The sequence below is a fragment of the Haemaphysalis longicornis genome, unplaced genomic scaffold (genome assembly GCF_048455015.1).
Source record: "Haemaphysalis longicornis isolate Haplotype H1 unplaced genomic scaffold, Haemaphysalis longicornis Haplotype H1 scaffold_6, whole genome shotgun sequence".
NCBI classification, from domain to species: Eukaryota; Metazoa; Arthropoda; class Arachnida; order Ixodida; family Ixodidae; genus Haemaphysalis; species Haemaphysalis longicornis.
In genome coordinates, this window is record NW_027526407.1 from 161457903 (window position 1) to 161476557 (window position 18655).

General features: G+C 43.0%; 1 protein-coding gene across 1 annotated transcript in view; it reads left to right on the forward strand.

Moving 5' to 3' along the window:
• Positions 1–18052, forward strand: part of LOC144142030 (nose resistant to fluoxetine protein 6-like) — a 112992-nt gene extending 94940 nt beyond the window's left edge. The window contains exons 11-13 of the mRNA XM_077673455.1: positions 8237–8326; positions 11921–12056; positions 17726–18052. Of these exons, the coding sequence (XP_077529581.1) occupies positions 8237–8326; positions 11921–12056; positions 17726–17932 (433 nt within the window). The 3' untranslated portion in view covers positions 17933–18052. The remainder of the gene's footprint in view (positions 1–8236; positions 8327–11920; positions 12057–17725) is intronic.
• Positions 18053–18655: the final 603 nt, after the last annotated feature.

Sequence of the window (18655 nt, forward strand, 5' to 3'; positions counted from 1 at the left end):
ATGATGTTCCTTCACCCCTCATGGATAATTGCACTGATATCGCCGCTCTTTCTGTATTGGAAGACTGTGCCGTACCAGCACTTTCGGCAAGTTTTATTGTTACTTCGCCCACAATCCGATCAGGCACGTTCGAAGCCTTGGTGGAGCCAGTACATGAACGCTGTGCCAAAAAGAACCTACTTGTTCCGCGCTGTGTCGTCTCAGTTGCTGATGGCTGTGCCAGATTGTGGGTGGTGAACCGCTCGAACGAAACCACCGTGCTTCCCCAGGGCATAAAAATTGGTTCGTACGACGAATATGCCCCAACCGCAATTTCTGCACTGACCGATGCCCCAGTTCATTCTCTGAATCTTTCTCCCCAGGAAGCAAAGTTCATTGGAATGATTGATAAATCTCTCCGCTCTGACGAACGCCGGTCTCTGTTGAGGATTTTTTCTCGGTACTCTGCCGTATTTGATTTTTCCCAGACCCGCTCCACGCGGTCGTTTTCAAAATCGCGGGCGCACCACGTCATAAATACTGAATCAGCACCACCAATTAGGCAGACACCTTATCGCTTATCACCATCCGAGCGCAAAGTTATTAACGACGAAGTCGGCGAAATATTGAAGCAAGGCGTGATTCAGGAGTCCTCGAGTGCTTGGGGAGCGCCCGTTATTTTGGTGAAGAAGAAAGACGGCTCTTGGCGGTTTTGCGTTGACTCCCGCCGCCTGAATGCTGTTACAAAAAAGGATGTATATCCTCTACCAAGGGTTGACGAAGCTTTTGACCGCCTCCACTCAGCTCCTTACTTTTCTTCCGTCGACTTAAGATCCGGATACTGGCAGATTCCTATGCATCCAAGCGACAAAGAAAACCACGGCTTTCGTCACGCCAGATGGACTATACGAATTTAATGTTATGCCCTTTGGCTTGTGTAATGCGCCTGCCACCTTAGAACGCTTCATGGACACAGTTTTGCGTGGTCTGAAGTGGAACATATGCATGTGCTATCTGGATGATGTCGTCATTTTCGGTAGCACTTTCGACGAGCATAATTCCCGTCTAGCTGTTGTGCTTGACCTCATACAGAACGCAGGCCTCGTATTGAACTAAAAAAAATGTCGCTTCGGTGAGCGCCCAGCCCTTGTTTTAGGCCTTTTTGGTTGACAAGGATGGTGTGCGACCAGACCCGAACAAGACTGAGGCTGTTGCGTCCTTCAAAGAGCCACAGTCTGTAAAGGATTTAAGAAGTTTTCTTCGCCTCTGTTCGTATTTTTGACGTTTCGTGCACAGATTTGCTAACATTGCGTCTGCCCTAACGCGCCTGCTTCAAAAAGACGTCCCTTTCATCTGGACTCCAGAATGTGAAGAAGCTTTCCTGCAGTTGAAGTTTGAGCTTACGTCGGGTCCAATCCTGCGCCATTTTGACCGCCTGGCCCCTAAAGAAGTTCACATGGACGCTAGCGCAGTGGGAATTGGTGCCGTGCTAGTTCAACGTCATGACGGCCGTGAACACATTATTGCTTATGCCAGTCGTTCGCTGAGCAAAGCCGATCGTAATTACACGGTCACGGAGCAAGAGTGCCTGGCAGTCATATTCGCGACTCAACGCTTTCGTTCTTACCTGTACGGCCACAGCTTTACCGTAGTTACGGACCATCACTCACTGTGTTGGCTTGTGAACCTCCGCGCCCCTTTTAGGCCGTCTTTCACGGTGGGCTTTGCGTCTTCAGCAATTCAACTTTACGGTCACCTACAAGAGCGGCCGCAAACATTCTGACGCCGACTGTCTTTCCCGCCTCCCAATGGAAACAACAGACGGCGATTCTGATAACCTCGACGATTATCTTGCAGCTGTGACCACGGAGTTTCCCGACATCAGTAAATTCAGGAAAGCACAACTGCAAGATCCGCACCTAGCATCACTGTTCGATTCAGCACGTCAAAGTCCAACGCGCAGCTCCTTCTGTGTGCATGACGGGTTACTCTACAAAACGAATTACTCGTCAACCGGTTCCCGATTGCTTCTTGTAGTTCCCCAAAGCTTGCTTACTTCTGTTCTCCAAGCTATGCATGACGATGCCACTGCGGGCCACATGGGACTTGCTCGGACGCTTCACCGCACGCGCCAGCACTTTTACTGGCCCAAAATGCGTCAGGTGACAGAACGATACGTCGCGAGTTGCCTCGAATGTCAACAGCACAAGACTCCTGCGTCAAGGCCACTTGGCAAACTGCACCCGGTAAACCCACCGCACTCTCCATTCGAGAAAGTTGGTATCGACCTGCTCGGTCCATTCCCACGGTCAGCGCACGGTACCGTTGGATAATTGTCTGTGTGGACTACCTCTGCCGTTACACAGAGACCGCTGCGCTCCCATCAGCTACTGCCACCGAGGTCTGAAACTTTCTTTTGCACCGTATTCTGCTCCACCACGGCCCGCCTCGCGTCATCATCAGCGACCGTGGGCCCCAATTCACCGCTGATGTTGTCGAAGAACTGCTCCGGCATTCTTTCTCGCAGCTTCGTCACTCAACCCCTTACAATCCGCAGACGAACGGCCTCACTGAGCGCACCAATCGGACACTTACGAACATGATAGCTATGTACATTGATTCCAAACACAAAAACTGGGACGCCATCTTGACATTCATTACGTACGCATATAATACCGCCCGCCACGAGACCACAGGATACAGCCCTTTCTACCTCCTTTATGCGCGTCCGCCGTCGAGCACTTTGGACACGATTTTTCCGTTTTCTGTGAACGATGACCGCAGCGTAGCTAAGACTCTGTGCCTCGCTGAAGAAGCCCGTCTAATCGCTAGGTTACGTACTCTGGCCTCGCAAGACCGGTCGAAGTTGCGCTACGATAGCTGCCACCGAGACATGTCGTTCAGAAGAGGAGATTCTGTGTTGCTTTGGACCCCCTCCACCAACGCGGTCTGTGTGAAAAGCTTCTGGCACACTACACAGGGCCATTTGTAGTTCTCAATCTTACCAGCGATGTGAATTACGTCATCTCACGGCTCCTTAGAAATGGCAGACGAAGCAGCAAGTCTCAAACAGTTCACGTGGCCCGACGCAAACCCTACTACTCCCGCGGCATGCCTTGAGTGGCCCGGAGGGCAACGTCTCCACCCGGGGAAATGTTACGCTGTCTAGTCACGGTCCACAAGGTCAAGTGTCCCAAGGAATTGACCAACGAATTTAAGGGAATGTGCTGACAAGGTAGAGAAAGACGAGGTTGCTAGCGTTCGCGGCTGCAGTCGGACATACTGAGCTACCCCCTTGTTGACTTTGCAATAAGCGGTCGTTCCCCGCACGTAACAATATAAAGAATTTGGAAAGAAAGAAAGCGGAAAAAAAACGCCCGCCAGGTGGGATCTGAACCCACGACCTCCAGATTCTGGAGGTCGTGGGTATTCTGGAGGTATTCTCGTGGGTATTGTGACAACCGCAGTTTTTCATATATTCAGAGATTTTTAATAGCTCCGGCATCAACGACTGTCGTTAACAAATCGAAGAAACTTATTGGGAGCGTTATTACAATACAGCGGATGTCAATGCATCATTATATGCTCTCCAACTTACGTCCTAAGCCAATGTAACACCGTCTTTTACAAATGAAAAAAGGTGTTACTCCTAAGTAGTCTTAGAAGTCTTGGATGAACCAGTCACTTTACTCAGGGATAAGAAAAACAAAATCTATCACGAGATTCTCAACAGCAGAAACCTAGCCTTACTTGCTGAATATACAAAAAATTACTTAAGTGAAATTAACAACGATCTAAACAATGTAACTCTGGATACTGTATAAGTAATTTTCCCTTCATTCAAAATAATAGTCGCAAAGTTTGGCGATAGATCAGGAACTTGATAGATAAAACCATATGTAATATTCATTTCATAAAACTTGTTGAAATATTCACAGCAAATGGTAAATTAACTTAGAGACCAAGCTCTCTGAATGACTATTCTATTCATGTCGGTTTTACAACTTTCGGCCTGCAAACTCCGGTGAATAGTTCTCTGTGCCTATCCACTCGCTAAGCAGTCACGCCCCCAAACCCCCAAAAAGTAGCTACATTGATGCTTGCTTTATAAATGACGTACCTGCGGGATGTGATGATATAAAAAATATTTTAAAGTACTTCTGCGCAGTTATAATTCATTACTTGTGACCTACTGCAAAACTGAGGCATTCATTTTGTGCTTTTCCAGAGAATATGAAAGTGGCTCGAATATTTTCAGTACATAAAGGTGGCGATATGAATAAACTGTCGATTTACAAACTGTTCTGCGTCTGTTGTCTAATATTTTTAGGGTCATAGCAATGCTCGGATAACCGGTTTTTCCCATGAACACAATATCATGGTTGATTCGTATTATGGGTTCACAAAAAATGACTTTAAAGAGCAAGCATTGTTCGTTGCTAAACACAAAATACTAGATAATAGTCAAGGCAAAAATATACCCTTCGCGCATTTATAGACTTTTGCGAGCCACCTCATTGCGTACATCATAAGGCCGTTTTCAGAAGCTTTCTAAATATGTGGCTTGATGTATTCGATTAAATCTATTGTGTGGTTATCTGTGTAATGGGTCCTAATATGTTCCAAAGAATAACATCATCCTATATAAAGGCAGTAATGCATGGTGTCCTTCGCGGATCAATACTGGGGCCGTTAATATTTGTTATATATCATTGAGCTAACCGGCATACATACCTCGCGTGAGCTGGTAACGTACGCTGCTGACACTTATCTCCTTTTCCCTTCCAGTTCATTATCGTTGCTTTAACATATTGTCAATGCTTATTTATCAAACCTTTTTAATTCGCTACACGTGAATACGCTTACTTTAACGATAAATGACACGAAACTTAATATTTTAAGCCATTGAATAACCAAAAAATATTTGTGTACATATTCATTATGACAATATAACAATTGACCAGGTTTATTCCCAAAAATGTGCCGGTGTGGGGTCTAATAAAAATCTTTAATTTCCTGTTTTCGTTTCGAAGCTTACTTCGCAACTAAGCAAACTTGTTGGCCTATTTTTGTATAACTTCGAGTCTACTGCCTGTTTGGTTAAAAGTTGTTGAATGTTAAATGCCGTATTTTTGCAAAGTTTTCTTAGTGTAATCTTGTAGAGGTACGACCTCGTCTTCAAATTACCAAAAAAGTACTTGCACTGCAAAAGAGTCTTGCGTGCTGTTGAGGGATATTATGGTGCACCAAAAAACTAACGCACTCAAGCCTTCTTTATTAAAAACTGCATATTAAAATTCGACCAAGTGTATTATCTGCGACTGCTTCTACACATTTACCGGAATCACGTGTGCTCTGTTCCTGATAGCCAAGTAAGTTACAATCTTTAAGTGGTAAATCTCAGAGTTCCGCAAACGCGGATGAATATGGTAAGCAAAACTGAGTTTTTAAGCTCTCAATGCCTTAACATATTCCCCGTTGCTGGTGAGTTCTTTTCGTTTGAAAACACGTTAAAAAAACAGCAAAAAACAATACATTGAAGCTAAAATTCTACTGTAAAAATGCAAATTGCGCTCTTCGACTTATGTGCCTACATGAACGTTTGTGTTTAAAGGGATGTGTGTATATAAATATTTTTATCTGTTTCCCACGAGTATTATGTGTAATTTTTTACTTCGTCTCACCTGTGTGCATGAATGTGTACGTGTATCTGTATTATTCTGGGTTTTGTCTACTACTGTGCAGATTTTCGTTATTAATAAAGGTGTTACTCCTTGAGTGTTACCGTTGTAGTAAAGATCTGTACCTTATATGTAATACATGGTTTTTGCGTTTATATCTGGACTGCCTAGTGATTTAGGGTACCAAGGCATCGTCAAGCTTAATCGTCTTTTGCATCAATTCCCTCTTTTCTATAAAAAAACAAACTTCACTTCGTGTAGTCTATCCACCGTTACAGCGACCATCCAAATTACCCGCGCTACTTATTCAAGCAAGCTGTGAGTGAACGGCAGCCAAATATTTGTCTTCTCATTTGTACTGTTCCGGACACGGATACACTGTATATAAACTTGAAACCTCAGCCGGTTGTACATACGTGTCTAGAATTCAGGCACCTCTTTCGCCGTCCCTGTACCCACCGCAATAGATGGCTGTGTATTGTAGGCATGTACATGAGTTTGTGATAAATTAAGCAGTAGCACCAGCGTGTATTTGCGGGTAATAATCAATACAGGTTTTACCACGAGTATTTGAACGTTGCTTTTATAAAATGCAGAGGTATTTGCATTGAAAATACTAAGAGGAAAACAAGAAACACTTAGGAGAGTTTTGGCCTTCTTTGTTGTGTAAACACTTTTTAAAAAAGGGTGGACGATCTTATTTTCTTGAAACTACACATTGTTTAAGACACGCAGGACTATCGAGAAAAAGTAATTGGCGAGAACAAAGGGTCACAGGGCAGTATAACGAGATGATGTCGGTGGTCTCCATTAAGAGTTGGCGTTAGCGAGGACATTCCTGTTCTTCGGGAAGTTTTTTTAATGGAGGATGTTCAGGGCACTCTGGGAACGTTTTCAATCAAATTGGCTGGCGCGTGCTCCCATATTTATGGGACACCCTGTTGGGAGCGGCGTTTTCGCCGCAGCTCAGCAGAACATGCCTGCGTTTTGAAAATTCCTAGACTGATATATTTAAACGGGTTGAATTTGGAAATCAGATGCGAAAGCTCCAGTATAGAATAATTAGGCCGGACCGACTTTGTTACATCAAGCCTTTTCAAGTTATACAGAAAAAACCGTCATGGCAAATACAATAAATTTAGCAGTATACAATCATTCCGGTTTTTACAAATGCAAGCACACATATTACAAACTACGGCTGGCAGTTCTTTTTTGTTTTTCAACACACGTACATGCAAAAAAACGTTTGAGACCTTATTCATTTCAAACACACCAGAAACGAATGTAAAGCACAGGTGAACAATTACCCTTTAAATAAAACTTCTGCATCGAAGGCAGGAGCTGTTGGCATTGTGTAGACTGGTTTGGTAGTTATGTCAATGGGTAAAACACAACCACAGTTTTACGCTTATTGTCATGTTGTACTTTATTATACTCCTCTCTGATGTAAATCTCATACTCCTCTCTGATTCAATTGCTCATTACCCTATTGCTCATAATCATCTGCAGCTTTAGGTATAGCTCAATATTTTTATCAAAATAACCTTAGATTTTACAGCTTCTCAATTTTGCGTATTTATTAATATCTACCGAAAAGCACTGGGGCTTCTGTCAGGCTTTAGTAGGCTTTATTCCGAGCCTGCTTTCTCGTAGTTCTGAGGAAATAAAAATCTTTGAAATCTGTGTAATACCGCAAAAAACCTGGGTGTACCTCCCATATCCCAAAAACGTAAACATGAATATCTGTAGCTTATTTATATGAACTTAACTGCGTAGGAACTGCAAGCCCGCGTGAAGTGTGTTTATATGGATAAATCCTCCCACTAGTGAAAAACCGCTGAAGAATCTCTGAAAAATATACTGTGTAGGCAAACAGCACAGTTGTGGATATTTTTTTTTCTGCCCCAAGCTTTATTTTTTTTGGTCGTGTTAGCCAGCATTTTTTTGTGTCTGGAAAAAACCTCGAACAACTTTTATTGGTTCTATATTGAATGCGATAGCATGGCGTGACTCCTCAAACGGCTTCTTTTCGACAGAATTCGGCAGGTGGGCAGTGCACCTATGCCAATTTTACCATTCATTTATCCCAATCAAAATTCGTGTACATAATTCCGCTTCATTCTAGCCATAGCAACACAAAATATTCATCTACCCACAATTACACCTAATCGTATTTACAAATACATTTTATTCATTTATTGCATCTAATCGTCTGCAATTGTCTAATTCAAATTTGTAGTTCAGAATAATCACGTTTTAATCATTATTACTATCAATCACTAGAAATGCATACTTTGTCATACCTAAATTCACCGGTCATTTTAATTCATCAATATATAAACACATTGCAAACTCTTCTAAATTTTTTTAACGGGCGAGTAAATGTTCGTTGTTCAACGCAAGCCTGCTTTGGACATCTTCGTTATGATACCAATCGAACACGAACGTGTTTCCGAAGATTCTATCAGCGCTAGGTGTTTTGGAAGAGCTTTGCGTACTGCAGTGGTCATGCTTCTAGTTTGTGTCATCTAACACTTCCAAATAACAAACTTTTCTCATTTTCCTGTCTCCTGAAGGAAGCCTCGCCTTGGTGTCCTCATCATCGCAGTTCTCTCAATCGTCTCAATAACTGCGTCAGCCACGTATGCTAGCCTGATGACCATGAGGTTTGTTTTCTTTTGTACCCTTCAATAGGAGTTTCGTTTCCTTTGTAAAAGCTTGCATGGCGGGTTTATATGATTATGATATAAGCGGAGACTAGAGCACTGCAAACGGAAACTTTACCACACCGCAATACCTTTCACAAAACGTCACACAGAGGCAGTTACTTTTTGTAAAACACATATCCCAACTTTTACACTATTCCGAAACCTTATATGTCCACCACCACCTAGTTACATAACTGGCAGTTTTTTTGTAAACTATAATTTTGCCAATACCATTTAGCAACAAATACTTCAAAATAAGGCAATATAGACAGAAAAGAACACTTTCCCCTTTCTCATGCAAGACGCCTGCGTAGACGCTCTAAAACTAGTAAATTTCCGATATTTTTCCAGTACAGGTATAACGATGAAACGAACATACGTATTTTATAATTGTTTAGGGAAGTGGCGCACAGATATTTTCCTAACTCCAGGAGTTTTTGCGATTGTCTGGAATACATACCTGCCAGGTTTATTAAATTGTCCATGACACTGCCGATATTTGATGGTTTTACACGATTATACGACCGAAACAAAAATATTGCGAATACCGTATTTGGGCATAGCCAGCCACTCGAGCCACCTTGCAGCGCAGCTACTTAACACTGCAATTCAATCCCGCAGCAATTGATATCGTTACTGTGCTTTGCTTAAAAAGCATAGTCGGCCGAAGCGCAAGTCTTACTTGCCGTTCAGGATACGAGCGGATGTTCAGCATACAAAAAAAATTTGATGCCGGTTTCCAGAATCCACCGCCCGCGCTGACCGCTTTTCCGATGGTTGGGAAAAGCGAAACCCCCCGTGTTCTCGAGATTTCGGCGCACGTAACGATACTCACGTGGTAAACAATAACCTTGAGCCCTCCACTGCGGCCGGCCCCGTCGCCTATGTAGCGCCAACGAGTTGAATCCAACAATCCATCAATAAAATTCAACAAATGCTGTCTGACACACCCCAGTCCGCTTCTTTTTGCCAAGTGTCACAGAAGCGACTTAGCTAACTAGTGAGCATTCCCTGGACTTACTAAAATGGTAGTTTCAACTACGTGGAATACTTAGCAACTCACCCTTAGTGTAGCTTCTTAGCAGCTAGACGAAACAGCTCCATTTCTGCACTGTTATAACAGGCAATTCAAATGTTTATTTTGTCTCCTAATAATTTGTGTCTTTCGTAGCATCCCCGGCAACCCTACCCCTGCCACATCCCCCTAAACTCATTACGACGATTCTCACAAGATTGAACAAGAAATTGTGCGCCATTGTTTGAAGTGAAAGCACCAGGCACAATAAAACACCATCGTGAAAAATAGATCGCTTTAATGTAAGTGCTAAAAGGTAATGCGACTGGTTTGAGTTTGAGTTTTTTTTACCAAAATTATGTAGGAATTCTCTTCAGCACACCATCTTTCCTATTTTTACAAAGTTTTCCAGCAATCCTGTGCTGCGGCGGAACCATCTAAAATAGAACATAACAACAGCTCGGTCACGTCGGTTTGGGCCACGATAACAATTTTGTTTCTCGGCTCTCGCTTGCTTCACAGGTACCATAAAAATCCGCTAAAAACACTTCACTACACAATAACAAGTGCATTCGAAGCCGCTTTGCAGTCGTGCAGGGCGTCAGCAAAAACGAATCGGTTCATAAAGGGTTTTCTCTACGAACAGTCGACGAGATTGTGATACACTGTATGGAGTGGGCGCACTGGGTCGTAGCATTTTCAAAGTAATGCCCGCTGCATCAACCACTCGTTTAGTTATGAATAAGTATATTTGTTTGACTTTGGGCATTGACAAAACGCTTTTTGGTTAACATGTGCAGAGTAAGGAAAACTTATTGTGAGGGCGTAACTAAAAGGCCGAAACAGCTTGTCCCAATTATCTCAAAACTGAATGAGCCCCCTCACCTTTTGTTAAACCCAAATATACAAGAAAATGCACGTACTCGCAAAACCTAATTCAATGCCATGGCGCATTACTCACAAAATGTTAAAAAAAAACTCGCTTACAGTTTCATATTGTGTGCTTTATAACTACATTTGGTTTTTCGCCAGCACAATGTGTTATAAACTCAAACACGCGTTTATGCCCACATATATAATTCTGGGTATTATAACTGCGTTTTGGTAAAAATAATTTTACTTATTCCAGACCATAAATAAAAAATCCTGCGATAGTTGACAAAAACTGTGACAGTGAAACACGAAGCGTTGAGGTGCGAAAAATAGCTCAGACGGTCCTTATCAACCTTCATGTTATCAATAAAGGATAGTTTGGCTCATGAGTGTAAGTTGAATTACCAACGTAAAGGGCATTTGATGCTTGCATAGTTAAATGGCTTCATCCTGTCATTGATAAATCCTAGCCTTCGAGCTGACGGAAGCATTTGTGCAAAATACTGCATACCAATTATAAACGTGTTAGATATATAAAGAGTATTTCTTATCTCGTGCACTATTTCAGGATAACAAAACATAAAAAAGGGTATTTCTATAATGATTTGGAAATTTACCCCGAAAGTTTTCATATTGCAAGATATGTTATTGTTAGTTTAAATACAGCCAACACCAGTCTACTTTGTGTACTCAGCCACCACAGCACAATAAAGCCACCAATACGTTTCTAAGCTAGATTCGCAGGTCTCAATCTTATCAGGCACTAAGGAAATATTCCAACAGCGTCACTGAGAACCACCCACATTGTGCCCTCAAGGCTGTTGGGAAAGACACAGCATGAAAAGTGCATCAGACAGCAAATAGGCTGCACAGCAACTTAAACCGAATATAGAGATCTCGCTCGAGGGTGTTGGAATGCTTCCGTTCCTAGACATTTGTCGGATGCGTGTACCTGGCTCTCTGAATATTTAAAAAGAAACTTTCTTTTTGTGCAAAACACGTGTGTGGTGATGCTACGCACGATGATCGAAACGAAGTAACGCGCGCTATGTGACATATTCACAGTTTTATATACCCCGCTGCCTTAGCTTGTCAGTTCCAAACACACTTGTCTGAACAATTTGGTGTCTGGAATCCGCAGTACTAATAAGATAACTGTAAAAACATGGCATTTCATTGCTCGAAAAGGCTACGTATCATTCTATAAAAAGTTAGTTTTAAACACCCCAATAAACGTGCACACCCTTTATTACGTATAAATACAGCGCCACGAACAAAGACACCGTAATGCCTCAAATTTGACGTTAGCTTTAAAAACCTTAGAAATCGGAAGGCTCCTAAACACTTTTGCAACCTCATAAGGTTTAAAAGACAACAAGCATATTTAGAGGAATATAGGCCGAAGGCTATTGTGATTCTAGCTCTGTTTTTTCGTCTCACGTTTACTTTCCTACTAATAACGTCATTTTATTGCTCTCAGTATTTCTTCTAATTCAACAATTCCGTCAGAACATCTTGACTAAAAGTATTAGTGCCAGGCCCTGCTTTTTTCTTCTGTCTTCTCTCAGTGTCATTTTTGTGTACCCAATTTCACGCTTTATTCTTCATTTTGAAGGGGACTTGCATGTCCAGAAACAAAAAATATTGATCTCGCTGCATCGCAGGTTTACGGACAAGGACTTCGACTACTTCCGAGATGTGTACAATAAGACATACTTTCGCATGAGCCCATACCTTCTAGGTATGCTCATGGGCTTTTTTCTGAACCAACGACAGAAGACGTTGTGCCCCCCAAGAAAGGTATGTTAGAACTAGCTGCTCTTTGATTCCCTAACGGACCCTGATACCACATTCGGAAACATTACTCACTGTAGAAATAAAAATTCTATTCGGCATACAAAAAAACGCTGTAAGATTACCACAGGTAGATGCATCAATAAAATCTTCGGGAAAGAGAACCACTACAACACATGGAGGAGAATATGCCCGGCTAAAATACGCACTGTACCAAGACGTGGCTGTGTATGGGTTATAAACTGTCGTTGGAAAAGAAAACTGCGCAGCCTACAGAGCAAGAACAGATCTTCGTCCCACAATCGCCAAATAAATGAAACGCACGTCTGTTTTTGACGTAGCAGTTGTGTGAGGATATTTCTTGCCTCATTCTGCTAGAAATGTACAGGGGTTTCTTGTAAAAATACCTTTCCTTCCGTGGTTGTACATTTGTCGAAAAGGCCTACTTGAAAATGGCAGATAACCTTAGCAGGGTCTCTTTTATGAAGCCCTAATATTCCTGCGTGGTATTCATATTTTAAACAAAGTATTTTGTGTATACGTCGTAGTTCGTAACTGTCCATGAATAGATCCTAATGATACGGGTGCTTGCTCAAAAAAAGCAGTGTGGAAGAAATTTGGAATATATATGTTCGGCGCAACAAACTTTAGGTAATATGTTGAGTTTTAATTGGTCACTGATGTTCTCCTGCTCACAAAAACGGCTGATGTATCTCTTAGAAAAAGCAGAGATAATGGTGAGGATGTTTTCCCGGTCACGGAGAACGCTGTTCTGACTTATACAAAACATAAAAATGCCTGTGTATTCGGGACTTCGGCGCACGTTAGGAGATCACCAGATGGTCAACGTTAGTCCGGAACCCTCCACTAGGGCGCGCCTCATCACTTCTGAATCGTCGGCGCATTAAACCTGACAATCAATCAATCAATAACGATAAGAATGTTAAGTTATGTTTGAGAGTGGCAGCTGTGATAAAGTGTGTATTGTTACTGAGGTCGAGGACATCCTATTGGGGTACGAAAAAAAGCGAACACAGACCATGAATAAAAATATGTTGACATTTGTCAATATGTTGACATCATAGTTTCGTTTTACGTCAAGTCTCTTTTCACTAGTGTCCCAGGGGATCGAGCACTAGCCACGTGCGAAGAAGCAATAAACACGGACAGTAGTCTTCCCGATCCGCTCATAATGACATCCCGAGCTCAGTGAGTTGCTGATGTTTCATCTGAGCAACACCTATTTTTATTACGAAAGAAGCCTCTATCAGCAGACCCATAGCACGGCGATGGGTGCGTCTTACGACCAATCTAGTTATGGAAGCTTTAGAGGGGATGGTATTGACAACCTTCAAACCGGCACCGAAGAATTTCTCCGCTATGTGGACGACTGTCCTTCCATTTAAAAAAAAAAGCAAGATGTACCATGTCTTCTGGACAGCCTCAACGACCAGAATGTCCATATTGGAATGGAATTTGAACAAGACAACATGCTTCCTTTCTTATATGTTCTTATTCGCCAGGATGACTTCGCTCTCACCTTCTCAGTGTACAAGAAGCTATGACACACGGGTCGTTACCTCAATTTTGAATATTGCCACCAAGTCGGCCACAAGAGGTCCGTTGTGTCGTCTTTGAAAACGCGCCCCGTACGCATCTTCTCAGATGACCGTGCACTGAAACGTTAATTAGGAACGATCCTCTATGAACTAATCGCCAATGGCTATCCTAAGCGACTTATTTGCCGACCTGAGAATAAGATAATGCAGCCAAGAGCGCCCAACAACAGGACATTACGAGAACGCGGAGCCATCCACTACGTACCAGGAATAAGCGAAGGATTGTGGCGCGTCTTTTCAAAATACGACATGTACATTGCCCATGTACTGACCAGCAAGCTCCTGAACCGGCTGATGAATGTGACAGATAAAGTGAAGAGGAATTTATTTCCTGGAGTGGTATTCAAGTTACCATGTGCTGGTTGCAGTCTTGTGTACATTGTCGAGGCCGGGGAAGCCTTCGCGAGCACCAACGTGATGTTAAAAATAGAATCACATGAAGAACGCCATAGCGGAGCACACGCACCAGGAGCACACGCACACGCACCGGTATTTTAGCTAAGGAACAGAACATATCTCGGCGGGTCGGGAATCACTTTTCATCGAATCAACGTCAGCCACAATAAACCAGAAGGATGGGACTTTGCCTCCTGTCTACGCATGGTCTCTACGTCAGATGCTGCCTACACAATTCACGATGACTTGTTGTCTTACGTAGTGAACAAGGAACCCGTATGTGGTTCCGAAACGTCAATACATATTTATTCATTGTCAGCGCGCGCTTTTCTTTTATACGTTGTCATGCCTAACCAGACGACATTAAAAACGCTAATAAGTGCAGGTCGTGCGGAGGGCTTCACGCCTGGGGAGATTTTCTTCTACGAGTTCCTTGGTAACAACAATGAACCAAGTTTGGGCTTAAACAGCTCATCTGGTAAAACGCTTCCTTGCTTCCTTCTGCGTAGGTTGCTTACATAATACATCAAGACATTCCACTTCAATGAAAAAAGTGACAGCGGCACATAAATAGAGATAAACTGTGCTCTATATTTCTTTGGCTGCAGTGACTAGGTTTCTGAGTAAGGACTACTAGGCTTGTGTAATTCATTACCCTAAAGAGATGAAATATTTCGCAACCACAGCGGCACTAAAAGAAAAAAAATCTATTTCTGGCTGGAACTGCAAGCTCCGTAGATTTCCTGCTACTAAATGAATAGATCACCATCAATATAAAGCCGAATATTTCTATATACACATGTGAAAGTATAAACGTATCTTCTCGAATAATTTATGACAGAAGTACACCCTACTACCGCTATAGCTTGGCAGAGCCATTCTACTGCTACTTACAATATAAACTTTTACACTCATGTTTGCTTATTGCTGCGTGAACAATAAACATATTATCTTGTAGCACCATGGTCAACGACGAGTTGCGAAGACGACGGAGTAGCCAGCGCGTAGCCAGGTTAATAGTGCCATGACGGCACTTCTGTAGGTCCCATTGCTTTGTAAAAACATGGATTCACCAAACACCCTGCATTGTATTTTTTTCAACTTGTCGTCGTGTAGTGCTTTCTGAGGTGCGGTGTAAGTCCCACGCTGTCCTCCATGTCACAGCGTTTTGGCACCAGGCAACCATCAAAGCTATGTGCATCGCACCGGGTAGACCTACCCTCACCGTGATCCCCCCCCCCCCCTGCCTCGATCAAATCATCCCGTGTTCCCAACTCGTTACCAGCTCTCAAGATCAAGCGGGATAAAAAGCAACAAGGTGATACCAGTGGCAGATTCCGCGAACATCGCAAGGTCTATCTTAACGAAGGCGTGATGTCTAGAATGCCAACATTTCCGCTAGCAGAGTTGGCAGGAGGTGGGGGGGGGGGGGGGGTTGCACATTTCACAGGTGGAAGTTCCTTCAAGTTGTAGCTTCTGCTACCAACAAAACTCAGGTTTGAGAATCGCCAAGCACATGGTCTAAGATATCGCTTCTTATGCACGCATCAGCGCCCAATTACTACACGTGGTTTTTCAAAGCCTCTCCCGGAATACACCTCACGCTCTTGGATGAGGAACGGCCTTTTGTACTTACATTGTCGCAATGCGCACTGCAAGTTTTTGGTGCAGTGGTGTGTGGAAATGCGTTTTTTGTTTGCTTTACTCACACCTGCCCCCTAGGGAATGCCGCCAGAATGCAGAAAAACTATCTTGTGATGTCACGAAAGTGAGTTAAAGCGTCTCGTTTTAGTAAAAAACTTATTTACATCTCTGTGTTGGAACGCATGTCGATAAAGCTTTAGACGTTACAGTTTGTTGAGGCGTCTAATACGAATGCGCGGTTGTGAATCTGAGATATATTCTTTGGGGTTCGATATTAGTGGTACAACTGTTTTCCACCGGAGGGCCGAAAGCACGGACGTCAACGACATGTTCACATGTCAAAAAAAAACAGGATCAGAATATCTGCATCTGTGTCAGTCTTAAAAGCTCAGGAGTTTTCTTATTCGCGTGCTGCTAACAACACCGGGACAAAATTACAGAAAGTGTACAATAAACCTGTCATTTTATTCTTTTGCTCGCAGCAACACCCTCTCTTTCTAATCAGAAAGAGACCATAAGGTATACACCCGTAAGCGATTTTTTTCTTTATTCAGCGTTGTGCTGAAAACTGCCTGGCACAGCACCGTCCTTGTCCAGCTCGATCACGCTAGTTGGATCCGCCACAACACACAAAACGCACTTTGTTTTTCGTAGGGGTCTGCTCTTGAATCCGCCTCCTGAGCGCAGCATGTATTCCGCAACTATAATGGAGGTACTTTTTTTGCGTACCGTATTTTCCTATTAAAAGCCTTTTGTCTCTTTTCCCGACTACCTTTGCGCAAACCCCTTATTGTCAGGGCAGCTTGTGGTTTTTGTTACAGTTGAGTAGATTGATGTAAAAGAAAAATTGCAATTATTGGCTGCGTTTTTTCGTGTTCAGCCAACCATACGATCAAATAGATCGTACCGCTGCATCAAATCCCTCATGATATAACATTTGTCGCCCGAGCGCAGAGGGGGAATACAAGGTATGACGTGCAGCCTTATTACCCGTTTCCTTTAGTCGGTTGCTCTGTTTCTATAGCGGTTATTTCTGTTGATGATATCTGGCGCCGCGATATGGGCAGGATGCCAAACGTCTACTCTTGCCGTGTCATTGGCTCATATGATCGCCTATTGATTCCTTAAATTCTGACGACCAGGTGTTGCGGTGTGGTTTGGGTGCATCTAAGTAAACTAAACCTAACTGGTTACCTCAGCCCCAATGTGTCTCTCATACATGTTTCCATCCTTGCAAGTATGTTCGCCCGCTGCGTTGGCAGCAGAAATAAATACTATTGTTAGCATTAAAATAGTCGGTAATGCAGGTGCGTAGGGGACCAAGTACATATGAGCGAATTACCAGGATGCTCACGGGATCGCGGGTCACAAGAGCAAACGTTCTGTTCCAAAAAAAATTTCGATTACCGTTTTAGGATATTCGGTGACTGGCCACCATCATACATTCCCTCGCCGGAAAGGCAATGTTACTAATGTAATTGCATTGCCAATATTAACGTTTGTGACCCAATGTATGAATTGTTCTGGAACGTGGTATACCTTAAGCCATAAGAGGCAGGCTGTGAGAGTGTAGTATCGTCAGCACATAGGCATAAAAGCCGCAAACCAATATTTGTTGCCTCAAGATGCCCGATTTTGCACTTTCCTCGAAATGTCTTGCAATGGCGGAGTTGTTCAGCGGCCGGCAATGTACGTTAACGACCCCCCTCACGCCTGGAGAAGCTCCAGCGGTGGGCTGACAGATGGCGCCATCGAGTGAACGGCCCCCTTGTTAGGCCTCCCGGAGGCATGCGGGGGCGCGCGGTGCCCAATCTCCCAATATAATTTACCATTTAACTTTTAGACATCCGCGCGTCAGTTTCAAGCGCGTACATACCGCGATGAGTGGCATCGTGAACGAGCACCTACTCTGCGGCATCTCGCCGCCATGGTTACGAGTCAGTTCTAGTAGTTTCAGAGGGTATCACAAGCGTTTAACTTTCTTTCATTTTTTTCCTTTATGTGTTTTTTCTACAGCTGTACGTATACCTCGGGTGGATGTTGTGCGCCTTCTGCTTGTTGTTTTCCATTTTCGGCTATTGGATCTGCGACCCGAAGTTACCCACTCCGTGGAACGGCACAATCTGGCCCCTTTCTTCAATCGTGTGGTCTGTAGGAATCGCGTGGATCGTCTACGCCTGCTTAGCTGGTTGCGGAGGTAAGTGCAAATACAGAAAACAGTAAGAAATATTGTATCAAAGTAAAACCCTTCTGCCCGTCAATCTCTGCACTGAAACATTTTCCTTGCTGTAATATGTAATTTTCTAGAGAAACTAAACGAGTTTTCTCGAAGTATCAGGTTTGCATCCTAGAGAAGCCGGCTGTCGGTTGGTTTCTGCTGGTTAAATTACAGTGTAGTATTTTACATGCAAGTCATATTTGTGGTAAAACCTTCACCAACAAAAGCGGTGAGCACTTATTTAGTTTATTTTGCTCGTTGCTGTAAGAGGAGATGTAAACGCTTTAGCTCAACAAATGTCATTAGGCTTTTTTGTAGAAGGCATCTCACCTAAACTCGTTCAGTATGCTTTTTATGAAAGTTTCTCTTGGATCATCTATATATAAATGCTATCCTAATGCTCTTATCCGAAGTAGGACGACCCCCTTCACATACCATTTGTGTGTGAAACGAATTACTGATAATTTTAGTCATATGCTTTTCTCCGGAGGAGATTCTGTATCGGTACATCATAGTTTTTATGGAGAATTTAATATATGCCATAAAGAAAGAAAATATTTTCTGAGCACCACCAATAAGCCTGCCAGACATTTAAAAAAGAAAACACGCGTGCGCCGTTTGGTCCTTCTAAACCTAGGGTTATGGAGATTAATGCAAAGAAAAATATCCAAACAGAAGTACTGCCTAGTGAACTGCAATAGCGGATATTCGAAGTTGGTGTTCATGGT